The sequence below is a fragment of the Lutjanus erythropterus genome, chromosome 9 (assembly GCF_056507025.1).
Source record: "Lutjanus erythropterus isolate fLutEry1 chromosome 9, fLutEry1.hap2, whole genome shotgun sequence".
Lineage (NCBI taxonomy): Eukaryota > Metazoa > Chordata > Actinopteri > Lutjaniformes > Lutjanidae > Lutjanus > Lutjanus erythropterus.
This window is the reverse complement of record NC_139325.1, coordinates 27,362,701-27,379,173: the sequence shown is the minus strand read 5'-3', so window position 1 is coordinate 27,379,173 and position 16,473 is coordinate 27,362,701. Positions and strand designations below refer to the sequence as shown.

The window sequence follows — 16,473 nt, the reverse complement described above, 5'->3', positions numbered from 1 at the left end:
TTCTTCAATAAACTGATGATACTGTCACCTTTAACACAGAGAAAGACGAGGGAATTTGAATGTCTAAACATTTTTCCTGAGTTTTTTAAGAAGACATATAAAATTATTAGAACTAATTTTAACAATTAAAACTGTTTTACAGTCTTGACAAAATTTTAAATATATTAACCAGTTTATAAAACTTAAGATCAGGTTAAAACATCCTTTGTTGAAGAAATGGACGCCCATAACAGTATTTCATGTTGCCTGTAAAAGTGATCAACAAATATATCAGAAAAAAACACGATGATAGTTCACAGAACTGATCAGGTGAACACATTTGAAAACGGTGACCCAGAAGGTGTTCTAATACTTTATTAAAGCAGAATATAAACAGTGTTGTCTTTTCTTTTTTTCCCTGTTTTTATGAATCACTTTTGTTTTGCTTGAGTTCTGGAGGAAAAGAGAAACAGAGATCTTAAAATACCTGCTTGCCTCAGTTTTGGGAATGAAAAAAGATAAGTCTTTGAGTATTGTTGTGGATTAATTACATACAATATTTGCCTTTATGTATCTTTTTATTCCTATGTTTAGTCTGTTTTATTCAGTTTTATTTTGTCTTATAATCCAGTTGTCTTTTTATATCGATGTTACAACATTTTTACTGTATATTTTTCTTAAAGCTTTTGATATCTTACATGAAGCACTTTGAAGAAGTGCCTTGTTGTTGAAAGGTCCTGTACAAATACACTGCCTGCATATGAATGTACTGTGTCCTTTGAATTGATCAGATAACAACAATAACAGCTGTTTTATACTGTATGATGGTCATTTAATATGTTTTGTATTTTGAAATCTGTGATAAATCCCCTTAATTGTTATGTGTGTCTTTAGCTTTTGAGTATAGTGGTGCATCAACAGCTGTTTTATCCTCCATCTGCTATTCTGTGTTTGTTTGTTTTTTCTCTTTCGAACCCTTTTAATCAGGGACATGTTAATAAATAAATGACAACCACATGTTGCATCACACTTGTTTGCACCTTCAGCTCTTTCAGAGTAAAAACTTCTTTTTACAGTGAGAGACTGAAACAGTCGCAATGGAAGATCTGTACAATATTGTCAGTTTTCTATCAGTATTAAAAAATATTTAACCTCTGTAGAAAACACAGTCTCTGGCCAGTTAATTTAATTAATTTTCTACACATTGACTTTTTGTCATCTGATGGTGGAGTCCATGGAAAGATGTGGTATTTTGACCATTTGTTCTTGTAAAATTTCGCTTCAAGTCGTGCTCATATGCTGAGACTGTCCTCACAAGAACAACAACATCAGTCTCTTCCAAGAGAGTCCAACTGCAGACCTCCAGGTCCACATATATGAGACTTCCTGTTCTGCCACAAAAGATTAAAAGCAAACAAGCTCCTCTTGCTTTTACGGTTATTTTTTTCTGTTTAAAAAATCTATATGTCTATAGGTGCAATTATTTTTTTCTCTTTCAGGAACATCTTCAGATATCAGATCTATAGTGTCTATCACAAAGAGGGACATGTAAACAGTTTTTTTTTTTTTTTTTTTAGAATTGTTATTTATGTGATATATTGTACAAGAAACTCAAGGGACTTTCATCCTCCATATTGTAAGACTTCTCTTAATCAATACATGTTGAAATACACCATAGGACCATCTCTCTGTAACAGTCTGTCAACATCACTACAATTAACCAATCAACATCTACATTATCATTATTCAAAAAACGAAAATTACATTAATTTGCAAATATTTGTAGCACTTTTTGTTTTTCTTCTATGTAAAGTGATTATTATTTTGTAAATCAGTTTTATGCGCGCGCACACACACACACACACACACACACACACACACACACACACACACACACACACAAAGGTAGTGAAAAGATACATTTTGCTTTGACTTTGCAATTCAGGTTATCTGATGGTTGAAAACAATGTCTGACTAAACAGTAAGCTAATAAACTGTTTCAGTAGTTTTTAAAAATCTCATATTTGAGTAGACAAAATATTGTGGGTGCTTACTGTGCTGTAATATGCAATTTAAAAAAACAACTAAAAAAAATCATCCATGCGAAGTCATGTTTAAAAAATATCACTGCTGAAATTTGATTTATTCGTGTCCAGTGTTTGACAATGAGGAGTAAAATGGGCGTTAGTTTTAAGAGTAAAGGGGGAGGATACTGACATGACTGTACATGACTTCAGAGTTCGGAATGCTGAACGAGTCAAATGTAGAAATGTGGCTGGATTGAAAAGATCCTCTGTTTACAAATCTTCAAAGATGCTGAAACAGACCAGCAGACGAGAGATGAGACAGAGCGATACACCAGGTAGGTCAAATTTTTACGTTCAGCATCAATAAGGTTGTTTCACTTTACGTTAATATCGAGCAGCGGAGCAGTGCTGAAACTCTTTTAAATACAGAGATGAACGAATTTCCGCCATTAATGAACATAAGTGGACGATTTTCAGAAACAATAACTGAAGCTACAAGTAGTTAAACGGTAGCAAGTCAACAGCCTGATAATTTTTTACTTTCACTTTCATAGTTCTCACGACAGGGTATAGGGCCATGTCTATAAGGTAACGCTTGATTGGCAAACTCTCGCGAGACTTGTGTGTGTGGTTTGATCATTATGTACCTAGTACGACCCAGTTATGTTTTATAATCGGACAGCGTTGTGATTAAAATACGCGAAAGTTCAGGGACAAAGACATTTTATTATGGTTAGGGAAAAATCGTGTTTTGGGTTAAAAATCCTTCGACATCTCTCGCGAGATCTTTCGCGGGTCTGAGTTTCCCTTCTCGACACGACCTCATTATAGTTAGCTAACCCTCTACTGTGTAGAAGAGGTTGCTACGTAACGCTAACTGCTAGCTAACGTTTTCAAAATATTCTGACACCAGAAGCTGACGGGAAAACGACGGTTAACATGAGATACAGTGTGTGTGTGTGTGTGTGTGTCTGTGTCTGTGTGTGTGTTGGGGGGCTGCTGCACACGCGTATTCAACAGTCATAGACATATAAACGTATATATGTCTATAGCCGTTTCTCAATGATACCAAGTTCGGACTTAGCAAGTTCGACTTGGGAGTACAGTCTCTCGAGGACGGAAGGACACAGGGCGGTCATTCTGCTATTGGGACAGTAGCGTGCTTGATGATGTCACCATCTAGGTTCGTCTTGGCTTACCCACTTCCAGTTATTTTCACCATTAATGTATATTTGAAATAAAACGAAATGTGATATAAAACACAACCCTGTATCTTTTGGTTTAAATGTGAGGAAAACGAATTGTATCTCGTTTTACTACTAAAGAGATATCAGAGCCAGCGGCCAATTTCAAAAGGTCATGCCGGGATAAGGCTGTTTTTAGCCGAGTATCATGAATGCTAACAGTTAGCTAACATCTTGTCAGCTGGCGAGGTATGCTGGCCGTCCCGTTGGCAGGACAACACATCTCCGAAAACTTCGGAGCAAATTTTAAACTACGCGCTATCGTGATGAATCGACCACAGATTCTAAGTTTTAATGTCTGCATTCTCACATAAAATAATCTTAAAATTGCATTCCGTGGTACTAACACAGCAGTATTTCGACACTTGTAACTTAAAGTTGTTGGTCTTCTCCTCTGCCGTTGTTCCTAAGAAATGCATTCTGGAATACGTGGCTGCCCCAAGTCCACACAAGTGACACCCCGTCAACAACAACTGTTTTACGGCAACCGTAACTCGGTAGGGATACCCGATGTCAGTGCCCGATCCGTACCCGGAACACGATCCGTCCCCGCGCATGCGCAGAAGTGGCAGAAGTGGTTTCTGCGCATGCGCGGGGACGGACATGTTTTACGACACTCTGAGAAATGGCTGACGCAACATTATTTTATGATGCCCTCCGGCAATTTAATTTAACATTGCAGATTTAAAACAAAACCTTTGCTTGCATCTGAAACAGCAAGCTTGCAAAATATACTGACATATACACTACCGTTCAAAAGTTTGGGGTCACTTAGAAATTTCCTTATTTTTGAAAGAAAAGCACTGTTTTTTTCAATGAAGATAACTTTAAACTAATCAGAAATATACTCTATACATTGCTAATGTGGTAAATGACTATTCTAGCTGCAAATGTCTGGTTTTTGGTGCAATACCTACATAGGTGTATAGAGGCCCATTTCCAGCAACTATCACTCCAGTGTTCTAATGGTACAATGTGTTTGCTCATTGCGTCAGAAGGCTAATGGATGATTAGAAAACCCTTGTGCAATCATGTTAGCATAGCTGAACACAGTTTAGCTGGTTAGAGAAGCTATAAAACTGACCTTCCTTTGAGCAGGTTGAGTATCTGGAGCATCACATTTGTGGGGTCGATTAAACGCTCAAAATGGCCAGAAAAAGAGAACTTTCATATGAAACTCGACAGTCTATTCTTGTTCTTAGAAATGAAGGCTATTCCATGCGAGAAATTGCCAAGAACCTGAAGATTTCCTACAACGGTGTGTACTTCTCCCTTCAGAGAACAGCACAAACAGGCTCTAACCAGAGTAGAAAAAGAAGTGGGAAGCCCCGCTGCACAACTGAGCAAGAAGATAAGTACATGAGAGTCTCTAGTTTGAGAAATAGACGGCTCACAGGTCCTCAACTGGCAGCTTCATTAAATAGTACCCGCAAAACGCCAGTGTCAACATCTACAGTGAAGAGGCGACTCCGGGATGCTGGCCTTCAGGGCAGAGTGGCAAAGAAAATGCCATATCTGAGACTTGCCAATAAAAGAAAAAGATTAATATGGGCAAAAGAACACAGACATTGGACAGAGGAAGATTGAAAAAAGTGTTATGGATGGACAAATTGAAGTTTCAGGTGTTTGGATCACACAGAAGAACATTTGTGAGACGCAGAACAACTGAAAAGATGCTGGAAGAGTGCCTGACGCCATCTGTCAAGCATGGTGGGGGTAACGTGATGGTCTGGGGTTGCTTTGGTGCTGGTAAGGTGGGAGATTTGTTCAGGGTAAAAGGGATTTTGAATAGGGAAGGCTATCACTCCATTTTGCAACGCCATGCCATACCCTGTGGACAGTGCTTGATTGGAGCCAATTTCATCCTACAAAAGGACAGTGACCCAAAGCACACCTCCAAATTGTGCAAGAACTATTTAGAGAAGAAGCAGGCAGCTGATATTCTATCTGTAATGGAGTGGCCAGCGCAGTCACCAGATCTAAACCCCATTGAGCTGTTGTGGGAGCAGCTTGACCGTATGGTACGCAAGAAGTGCCCATCCAGCCAATCCAACTTGTGGGAGAGGCTTCTAGAAGTGTGGGGTGAAATTTCTCCAGATTACCTCAACAAATTAACAGCTAGAATGCCAAAGGTCTGCAATGCTGTAATTGCTGCAAATGGAGGATTCTTTGATGAAAGCAAAGTTTGAAGGAAAAAATTATTATTTCAAAAACAAATCATTATTTCTAACCTTGTCAATGTCTTGACTATATTTTCTATTCATTTTACAACTCATGGTGGTAAATAAAAGTGTGACTTTTCATGGAAAACACAAAATTGTTTGGGTGACCCCAAACTTTTGAACGGTAGTGTAGATAAAACATATTTATCATTTACATGTATAAAATGCATTTTACATTATAAGCTCTTCAAAAAACAGTTTTTGCAATTTGTAACAGAACAATAACAAGATTTTAATAAAAAGAAGAAAGTCAATTTAACTTGTCTAACAATTCACAATTTCACTCGTGTCAGGATGCCAATCACAGTCTCTCTTGTCTTCTCCTTTTCTTTTTTGGGAAGGCCCATCAATCTGAGATTCCACCTTCTTTTATATCTTGCTTGCTCCAAACACATCTGCTTCAGTGAGACATTTTCTTTTCTCAGTGACACCACTTCTTTCATTTTGCTTATTTCTTCCTTATTTTCTCTCACAGCTTGTGTGTTTGCTTCCATCCGACTTTCAAAGATTTTCAGCCTGTCGTCTTGCTCATCAAATCTCTTTATCAGAGCTTGAATCGCATTAAAGATGGCTTAATTTGTTATCTCACCCGGCTGGTTGTCTTTAGCCTTTGATCTGATTTGGGCTGGGCACTGGTGTATGATCATGAGGCACTTTCAGGTTTTCTTCAATCATCTCCTTCATGTCATACATTTCTTCTAGTTCCTCATCATCACATGCCTCTTGCAGGACCATCCTGTCGTAGTCATGGTCCGTTAGCATTTCAGTTTTAGCCGCTCTCCTAGCGTTAGCCATCTCGTTCGCGTTGAAAAACCGAGAGCAAAAAGTGGCCTGCCTCAAAAAACCCAAAACTCTGTGGGGCTCAGGAGTTACTTGTGCTGTTTTCTGTGTAGCTGGTTGTTTTTTCTACTGAAAGGATGGTTTGTTAAGGACGGTTTCAAAACTTTATTTACAGAGCCTGCAGAAAACGCAACCGCTCACTCCGCCATCTTCCCGGAACTCCCCGAAGGGACACACACTACTGCAACTACTACAACAGGTATTAACACAGGGTAGCCTGTTACACAAAGTTAATAAAATTGTGTCTGGGGACTCGTTTTATATCTGTTGTGGTACATGTGTATTCATAAAGTAGAAATGGCAAACACTATTTGGTTTATGTTCACATGTTAGGATTTATTGCTTTTCTCTTTTAATAATATTTCATAATATTAAAATTGTCCCGTTCCCTAATGCACCAAGTGATTTTAAAACCAAGAACAGAATCTTATAAGAATATTTAACATACAGACATGAGAGTGTTATCAATCATCTCATCTCACTCTTGGCAATACAGCCAATAATTGTTTTTCTGAAAAATAATCCACAGACCTTCTTGAGAGCAATTTCATGTAGGAACTACTTTCTCTCTGCAGAAGAATCTTACGGACTTGAAACTGCTCACAACAAGGTGTGTGGATTATCTTGAGTAACCAGGTCATTTTTTCTGGAAAGAGAAACTGGTGTTGAATTTTTTAAATGTACTTTTTTTGGTGCTTTGAGCACCACAAGCTGAGTGTCATTTACTCTCATTATATTAGAGGGAAGGCAGACATCTCTACAGCCAATATCTCCAAAACTCTGCAACTCACACCAAGAAAATCTAGATGGTTAAATAGCACTACAGGCCAGAGGAAAAATATGTACTTTCGATTTTGTGGTAAGCTGCCCCTTTAAGATGTGAGAGCTTTACAAAATGGCATTTGGAGAATATGTCATCATATAACTGTAAAATGTTACCTTATTCTTCCGGATGTAGTTTAATTCCAAAAGTATAAATTGGCTTTTTAAAATTAAATCAAATTGAACAAATATCACTTTATAGGTCATAACACTGTTGTATGAGTTGTGTTTTGGTTTTATTTTATACCCATCAGTCACTGTAACAACAGTAAATACTCATCCTTGGACACCACATGCAGTTAAAATGCTTCAATGAACAACAATATACATTTGAATATAGCTCTCTAAATATATTCTCTATATCCAGTCAGTTTAATTTTTTTGCTCTTTCCTCAGAGCACTTTGTAGATAAACATCAGTTGGAGCTGATCAAGAGGGTCAGCAACATTGTGCCAATTCTGGATGAACTCCTCGACAGACAAGTCATCTCTCAGGAGAGTTATGATAAAATCGGGGCTCTACGTACCTCTCAGGAGAGGATGAGGACACTCTGCTCTACGTTCCTGAAAGCTGGTACAGACTGCAAAGATGTCTTCTACAAACTCCTTGAAGAAAATGAGCCAAATCTCATTGCTGACCTCAAAGGAGAGAAGAATGAAAATGTCTTTGATAAAGTACAGGTGAGTAAATCCTTAGTCACATCATCATGTATAAAGGGGTTAGTGAAGCTGTGACTGGTAAAGGAATCCCCCTGATGGAGTCTAGACACTGGTGGTGGTGGTGAAGCGATGGCTACAAATCTGGATGAGATGAGGACTGAACTTCTGATGAGCTCAACCTGGGCTCTGGGTTAGAAGAACTGGAAGAGAAATGGGTGGAGGAGGGTTGCAACAATTCGGTGCAGAACTGGCAGCTGAAAGCTGCAGAGAGGAGAACAGTTTTAAAGTTCTGACACAATGACATAATTGGCTGATGGAGACTGTGGCTAAATCTGAATGGTTTACTTAAAGAGTGAACACCTGTGGATAGCTGGTTGAGAATAATTTGGTAAAGAGAGCAATGAATGAGGCATGTAGCTATTCCTCCTGATTGAACTGACACTGAGCTTCATTACCATGATAAATGTTTTACCAGGTTAAAATGACCATGCTTTAGTGAGGCATCTGACAGTATTCAACCCAGAGGTGTTTTAGATAAAGTATAAATCCAGTTTTATTTATTGCTTTGGAGTTTTACTTGGAATGTATGGATATATGGAATATTATTGTACTACTGAGGGACAGTCATGAGAAATCATGTGAAAGTTAAGCCTCATTTGAAGCCTGATACATAATGAGAGCTATAGGTTGATGTGGGAGCCTCAGCTGGTTTTGAAAAAAGAAGAAGAAATACTGTGATATAAATTCTAGCTCATATCACCCACCCCTACCCCTACAGTCATTTAACTACACAAAATGTTTCTTCTGTCACCATTGTTGGTTGAATGGAGGCACACCCTGTATACAGGTTCAAAATCCACTCTGCTTTGCAGAAGGCAGAATATTTTTGTTCCTATGTGAATATAGTGATCCTCAAAATCACCTGCTGAGTTTTTAAAAGTTTCACTTGTTTTTATTTTAAGTAAACATCTCTTAATGTAAAAGTTTATTTTGACCAAATCTCAGCCCCTATGTTGCTAGATACACATAAATGCAGCTTGAGACGCTGTGAAGGTTTGATTTTCTCGCACAGAACTAAGTTTGGTCAAGTCAAGATCAGTATTATTGTGTTTACAATATTTATCAGAGCAAACTAAAACGATATATGGTGCTCTGTTAGGATCAATCATTGAACCTGTTTAACTTGTAAAATGTTCCATGATATTAAACATTATTACTATAAATTCAAATTCACAGGTAGAAACAGTGATGGCTAAGAAAAAGCTTCCTGAAACGTTGAATGATTTGAGTTCTGAGGAGCTCAAAGAATTCATGTCCCTCACTGAATTGGAGAAAAGTTTGCCACTCTTCTCAAGGAGGCAACAAGAAGTGACAAACACACAGGACGTGGTGGAGCTGATGGTAGATACGTACAGCCAAGAGTGTGTGGAGTTCAGCTCAGGAACTGAAGGTAAAGCAAAGAAGACAGAAATATGTGAAAAACACAAAACTGTCACACACACACACACACACACACACACACACACACACACACACACACACACACGTAGCTCAGAAGTTTTATATTTTATTATGTAAAAATAGGAAAGTACATCAGTTGGAGGAACATTGTTTTTTAATCACATTTTAAGTTTGTGCATATTGCAATAACAAACATCCACAAACATTCAACACTGTTATAACATCTTTAATTATCTCTACATACAGTGTTATTATGTCACTGTTGTGTCACTTTGGAATGAAAGCCTTTGTATTATAAATGTTCATAAAGCCTGATGTTTCATAAATTACTAAGAAGTCTTTTTAAAATTTGTTTTCCCTCAGAGAAGCAGCAGCCTTCACTGAACCAGAGAGTGAGTATGTCACATCACTCTGACTTTACACAGAGCAGCTTTTATTCAGTACATGAAGATCTAAAATCGTCTTCATCTTGAACATAATAAATCATGATACAAACAAAATTTTGATTTTGCTGAAATCATTTTCTCAAAAACTGAACTGATCAAACTACATAATGTACACATGAGGTTTTATATTCATGTATTCAATTTATTTATCAATAATCTTAATGTTACTAATCTTTTGTTTTTCTTGATTTGTTTATTTAACTTTGACGGAAATAAAAATTCACAATCAAGATAAAAAATCAAGAGGCTCATTGCAGGTTTTGTAGCTCAGTATTTAAAAGAGTTTGACTCAGACTGTAAAATAAAGTTATAAACCATCTTATGAAAAATAAAATACGTATAGAAGAGAATAAATCACCTTAATGTTATGTGTACATATACAAGCAGTTTGTAAAAAAATACATATATGCTCAATTAGACAAATATTATAATTTGTATTATCACCTTGTTTGATATGGCTGATACACTCTGACCTCATCCACATTTCTAAAACACAAACATTGATGAAATATGAACAGAAAAATATATTTATATAATATTTTTACCTCATGAACATTTTCTTTGAATTTTCCAGGTGGAAATGATGACGTCTATTATAGAGCTGCTTTTGGAAACACTGAAAGATTTGAGCGACGGAGAGCTTAAGATGTTTAAGAAAGCCCTCCCACGTTCACTTTACCTTCACACACGTGACTCAGTCTTCCAGCTGATGAGGACAGCAGACATGCAGGACACAGTGTTTTTAATGGTGCAGCATTACGGCCAAAGGTCTGTGGACATGACCAAGGAGGTTTTAAAGAAGATGAAGAGGACTGATCTGGTGCAGCAGCTGTCAGACAGCAGCTCAAGACCTAAGAGTAAGACAATAAAAACAAAAACATTAAACTGTCTCTTAACATGTGTCTCATATGTTAAGAATCTGTCTTCTTTTATTAACATGAATAAGATTATACAGAGAAAAGAATCATCATCTGATGTCCAAAATATATTTTATGACTAATGTGAAGTATGAGAAAATATTTTAGGAGAGAGGGTAAAATATATTGTATGTAACTGTTAATGAGGTTTGATTCTAATTTTGTGTTGTGTGTCTGTATTGTAATTTTTCACAAAGCAGCACTGCCTGATGTCACTCACTTGATTTTATTTGCTTTATTTTCTCTCTTTGTCTTCAGAAAAACAGTCTGTGGATGAACACCTGTCTGCACTGATCCACAAAGTGAGCAATGTTATATCTGTCTGACCATGCAGAGTACAGCTTTTATTTAACAAGATGCAGGTTTAAATGATATCAACATTAATGCTGATAGAGGATGATGAATTAAACCAAACTCATGATTTAAATTGAGCTGAAGCTGAGATGAGGCTGAGCTCAATAATGTTATTATTATTACTTTTTAGACATTTCCTAAACAAAAGGCAATGAAATTTAAGATAATTACCAAATGTTTCAGCAGCTTGGGTTTAAAATTTTCAAGTCTTTAAAATAACAACATCGACTGGATGTGAAAAGATAAATGTTTATTTTTTCCAGTGAAGAAATAATATATTTTCTTCATGAACATACTGTAATTTTCCAGGTGGCAACAATGGGGGCTGTTAAAGAGCTGCTTTGGGAAACATTCAATGATTTGAGCAACAAGGAGCTGAAGAACTTCAAGTGGTTTCTGCAGTTCACGTTCTTCCAGAGGAACCTTCCACAGACCTCATGGAGACAACTGCAGTGGGCAAACTGGACAGAGACACTGGTGGATGAGATGATGGAGACATGTGGTCAACAGTCTGTGGAGGTGACCAGGGAGATTTTCATGGACATGAACGGGACTGATGTGGTGCAGAGGCTGTCAGAGACCAGCTCAGGACCCAAAGGTAAGATGAAGAAGACAACTGTCACATTAATCTGTGATAATAAATACATTTACGTGGTTACAAGTCTTTTAATTTTTAGGGCAAAATATTAATTGTAGCTCAGTGAGTTAAATCAACACATGTCAAACAGTCACAAGAAAAACTGAACATCAGAAGTTCACAGAGTTAGTTGTCTGCCATCTTAAAAATAAGGGAATGTGTTCTCCAATCAGTAAAATTAGTATTTAAACTTTGAAGTGACAATTTTAACAAACTCAGTTTCCTTGTACATACAGAAAAACTAAATGAATGGTTTGGATTTTGACTTTACAGTAATGATGTTCTGAAGGATTCATGAATCTGTTGACTTTAATCCTTTTTAGTAAATGTTGTGTTTTCAAAGATCTCAGCATCTTTTCTTTGAAAACATTTGTCTTTACTGGCTCACATGTTCTCGTTAGGTTTTTGTTTCAGTGAATTTGTGCATTTTGAGATCATTCTTATCAATCTTGTCTAAGGCCTTATAGGAATTTGGCTGAATTTGGTTTCCTCTGTGATCTCTGTAACCATGACTTCCTCCTGCCTTCAGTTCACACACCTAAAGTTGAATTATTAAATATTCTTGAAACTACAATTATTATTACATCAGCTGAATTATTTGGTGTGAATACCACAGAGGAGGTAGGACCTCTATAAAAAGTAAAGACACTTAAAACACTGATAACAAGAAACAAAGTCCGACAGTTATTTTAATTTAGTTTTCAGTTTATGATATTTCAACAGAGTTTAATAACATGTAAAATCATGTTCATCAGGTGAAACTGGTTCATTTTTATGATGTTAATATTAAACAGATTTTCTGTACATTTTGTAGTGAATCCTTCAAACTAGAATTCTTACAGTCTAACAGTGTCTGATTATAAAGCCTGATGTTAAATCAATCATTTATGAGTCTTTTTATTTTTCCTCTCTCTGCAGAGAAACACTCTGTGGATGAACATTGTCCTGCACTGATGCAGAAAGTGAGTAATGTCTCATCTGTCTGACTTTAAACTAAAGCTGAAACAATTAATTGATCAGTTGATTGACAGAAAATAAATCTGTTATTTGTCACAACCTGGCTCTGTCGTGACAACAAAAGGGAGGGAGACACTGGATAGTAATGAGTAATAAATTTAAATAAAGATGATAATATTACACACAAAATAATTAATTTAATTTTACCAGGTGGAAACGCTGATGTCGGTTATTGAGCTGCTTTTGGAAACTCTGAAAGATTTAAGTGGTGGGGAGCTCAAGATGCTCAAGGACGTCCTCCTGAGTGAAACACTCTGCGACATACATCACTCAGACACCTTATGGATGGTGTGGGAGACAAGAGACATGCAGGACACAGTGTTTTTAATGGTGCAGACCTTTGGCCAACAATCTGTGGAGAAGATTAAAGAGATTTTAAAGAAGATGGAGAGGTCTGATCTGGTTCAGAGGTTGTCAGACAGCAGCTCAGGATCCAAAAGTAAGACAGTAAAGACAAAAACATCTTGAAATCATGAAACTGGTCCTTAACATGTATTTCATTGGTTAATGAGCCATGTCTTCTTCTTTTTACATTATAAAAAATAAGATTTATAATGAGAGAAAAAGACACATCATCTGGTGTACAAGATATATTTTAGGATGAATGTAAAGCATAAAAAATATTTTGGGTGAGGAGGTGAAAATAACATTTCATATGTCTCTGTTGAGGAGGTTTAATTGTAATTTTGTGTTTTGTAAACTTTTAGAAAGTAATATTGTCTTATAACAATGTTTTGTGTGACATGTTAAATTAATCTTTCGAGTGATTTTTGCCACTTTTCTCTTTTCAGATGAGCAGCACTCTGCACTGATCCAGAGAGTGAGTAATGTCACACGTCTGACTTTATACAACACAGCTTTCATTTAACAGATACAGGTTAAAAATAAATTAAATGAAAGAACAGAAGCTACATTCAGGCTGAGCAGTTTTGGAATTGTTCTTTATATATTAAATAATATATAATATAAACATTTATATTTTTGGGGGTGCTTTATGGCTTTATTTGTCATAGAGAGAGTGTGTTAATGGCACGTTTCAAAAGGTGACTGGCTAGAATTGAACCCACAGCCGCTGCAGATGACTCAGCCTCAGTACGTGGGGTTCACACTCTACCAACTGAGCTACCAGGACGCCCCCTTCAGCAGTTATTCTATCCTATAATAGTATATATGATGTGATATGAAATGATATGATATGATGAGATACAGTATTTTTCCTACTGATTTATAATTATTATAGGGTGAAAGGAAAAGAAAATCATCTTTCACTCTGTACTTTGTGATTCTCAAACAAAAGCAAATACATTAATCCATAAAAAAAAGTTAACACACTGCAATAATACAACAGCAGTTAAATGATTCAATATCTAGACTTATCGAACAGAAACAGCCTCGTCTACAACATTGATAAGATGTAAAGACATACATTTGTAATTGTTCCATTGGATTAAATATATTTCCCATGAATGTTTTGATTATTTCAGGTTGCAACAATAGCAGCTGTTAAACAGCTGCTTTTGGAAACTCTGAATGATTTGAGAAATAAGGAGCTCAAGGATTTCAAGAGGTTCCTGCAGTTTGTCTCCCAGAAGGAACTCCCATACATCCCATGGATGATGGGATACACAGCAGACAGAGTACAAATAGTGGATCAGATGGTGCAGACCTTCGGCCAACAGTCTGTGGAGTTAACCAGGGAGGTTTACATGGACATGAACAGGACTGATCTGGTTCAGAGGTTGTCAAAGCCGAGCTCAGAACTCAAAGGTAAGACAAAGAAGACAAAAGTGGGTCGTATTTATCGATAATTGTATAATTCATACTAACAAAAGGAAATCTTTTTGAGTTCAAGCTCTGTGTCATCATCATTGTTGAATATAAAAATTGACAAATCATTAATAAAATAATTAAATCAGTAACTCTCACAGTCTCAACAAAACCTGAATGTTAAATTTAATGAGTTTAGTATTTGTTGCAAGACTTTGTAATACTTCACACTGTGCAGGTGTTTATAATGTGTCATTTTGTTGCTTTACTGTATTTGCTTTTAAATCAGTTTCAGAGTCGACTTACATTTCTTTTCTCCTCAGACGAACACTCTGCTGATGAACATCTATGTGCACAATTTGAGAGAGTGAGTCTGACTTTACACATCACAGCTTTCATTCAGTAGTTTCAGGTTGAAAACATCCTCATCTTGAAGATTATAAATGATTAAACTAAACCAAATGTTTTTCTTGAATGTTTCTCAGTGTTAATGTGGAGCTCTTTAATAATAATGTTTTCCATCACTGATGTTTGATAGAAATGCTGAATGTGAAATAAAAAGTCAAAAGGTTTATTTGAGCCACACAAACAAGAATCTGTTGTGTTAGATCAGGTGATAGTTTACAGGAATTAAAGGGTAAAAGGACAAAGGGAATCATCTTGTGCTTTGATGTTGCTAAAGAAATGAGTACACATATAATAATTTGTGTTTGTAAATGAGACAATATAAAACTAATCAGTAGAATAGAAATGACCAAGTGTATGTTTGTGTTGAGTGATTATGCAGGAAAAACAGAATATAAATCTTGTAACACAACACTCGATGTCCAAAACAGATAAAAGGCAAAGAAATAAATCTCAACCATTCCAGTCAAGAAATTTAAACTTGGATTAATGTATCATTTGAATTTTTCAGGTAGCAGCAAAGGAAGCCGTTGAAGAGATTATTTTGGAAACACTCAGTGATTTGAGTCACAAGGAGATCCAGAAATTCAGGAGGTTACTGCCGTTCACGTGCTTCCAGAGGAGCCTCCCACAAAACTCACTGAGACAACTGGACCGTCCAGACAGTGTACATCTACTAGTGCATCTGATGGTGCAGACCTGTGGCCAGCAGTCTGTGGAGGTGACTGAGGAGGTTTTCAGGGACATGAAGAGGACCGATCTGCTGCAGAGGTTGTCAGAGACCAGCTCACGACTCAAAGGTCAGAGAAAAAACACACAAACTGACACTTGAAAAATTAATATATGTCTCATTAAAAGATTTGATAATTCACAGTAAAAACATTTGATTGGGTTCAAACTTTATTTGATCATCAATGAGAAATATTAAAAAAGGAGGGATTAATTCAAGTAGGGATGAAATGATAATCAGTTTCACAACAACCATGATAACTTCCAAATGATTAGCATTATGGCTTCAAATGTTGGATTACTGCGCTGTGGGGTGTTGGGCTTGTTTTGTCAGTGAAAACACTGACATCACAATGGACATGATGTCATTTCAAATTATTTTAGTCCCTATAATTACGGCATGAAATTTTCAGACTGTTTCATGTCTAAATGCAACAAGACCACATTTATTACTTTGCCTGCAGAAATCACTGAGTTGAATGGAGCCTCTCTGAGACCAAATACTTTGACTTCAAAGACGACCATTGACTTCAACACATCTCTGACACACTGAATATTATTCTTTTACAGCATTGTAAATGATATATTTTGACAAAATTCGAATATTATAATTCCTGTGAAGGTAATTTTTTTGTAAGGCTTTTGTATTGGAGTCATTTAGACTTAAAGGAGAAATATGAAACATATTTGTTGCACTGGATCATAGAATGACCTTAATATGTCATCAGAGATTAAGGAAACGTTTTTTCACCTTACATGGAGCTAAATTATGTTAAATATTTACTGAATGAGTGTCTGTTTATGAGTCATAAAAAATCATTTATAATATTTTAGAAGGAGTTCATGTTTATAATGATTAAACTGAGCAACATGTTTAATGGAGTCTGCCAGGCAGTAAGACAGACAGTCAATGAACCTCAACTCCAGAGTGTGTATTTTCACAGCCG

At 36.4% G+C, this 16,473-nt stretch overlaps 2 protein-coding genes across 2 annotated transcripts; both read left to right on the top strand.

The window, feature by feature from the left end:
- The first annotated feature begins 2,203 nt into the window (after positions 1–2,203).
- LOC146321713 (baculoviral IAP repeat-containing protein 2-like) lies at positions 2,204–8,086 on the top strand. Its single transcript, XM_084725852.1, has 4 exons — positions 2,204–2,341; positions 6,428–6,511; positions 7,531–7,814; positions 7,967–8,086. The coding sequence occupies exons 1-4, from the start codon at positions 2,293–2,295 to the stop codon at positions 8,084–8,086; spliced, it is 537 nt and encodes a 178-aa protein (XP_084581978.1). The 5' UTR covers positions 2,204–2,292.
- A 955-nt stretch (positions 8,087–9,041) lies between these two features.
- Positions 9,042–15,447, top strand: LOC146321712 (uncharacterized). The gene is made up of 10 exons (XM_084725851.1): positions 9,042–9,243; positions 9,618–9,646; positions 10,275–10,557; positions 10,876–10,919; positions 11,281–11,569; positions 12,527–12,570; positions 12,776–13,064; positions 13,417–13,445; positions 14,716–14,759; positions 15,309–15,447. Exons 1-10 carry the CDS (start codon positions 9,042–9,044, stop codon positions 15,310–15,312), a joined length of 1,257 nt encoding a protein of 418 aa, XP_084581977.1. The 3' UTR covers positions 15,313–15,447.
- The last annotated feature ends 1,026 nt before the right edge of the window (positions 15,448–16,473 follow it).

Coding starts and splice junctions, on each gene's coding strand:
- LOC146321713 (XM_084725852.1), top strand. CDS start 2,293: ATGCTGAAACAGACCAGCAGACGAGAGATGAGACAGAGCGATACACCA. Junction 2,342..6,427: donor GAGACAGAGCGATACACCAG/GTAGGTCAAATT, acceptor CTTTATTTACAG/AGCCTGCAGAAAACGCAACC. Junction 6,512..7,530: donor TACTGCAACTACTACAACAG/GTATTAACACAG, acceptor CTCTTTCCTCAG/AGCACTTTGTAGATAAACAT.
- LOC146321712 (XM_084725851.1), top strand. CDS start 9,042: ATGGCTAAGAAAAAGCTTCCTGAAACGTTGAATGATTTGAGTTCTGAG. Junction 11,570..12,526: donor GACCAGCTCAGGACCCAAAG/GTAAGATGAAGA, acceptor CTCTCTCTGCAG/AGAAACACTCTGTGGATGAA. Junction 13,446..14,715: donor ACTCTGCACTGATCCAGAGA/GTGAGTAATGTC, acceptor TTTTCTCCTCAG/ACGAACACTCTGCTGATGAA.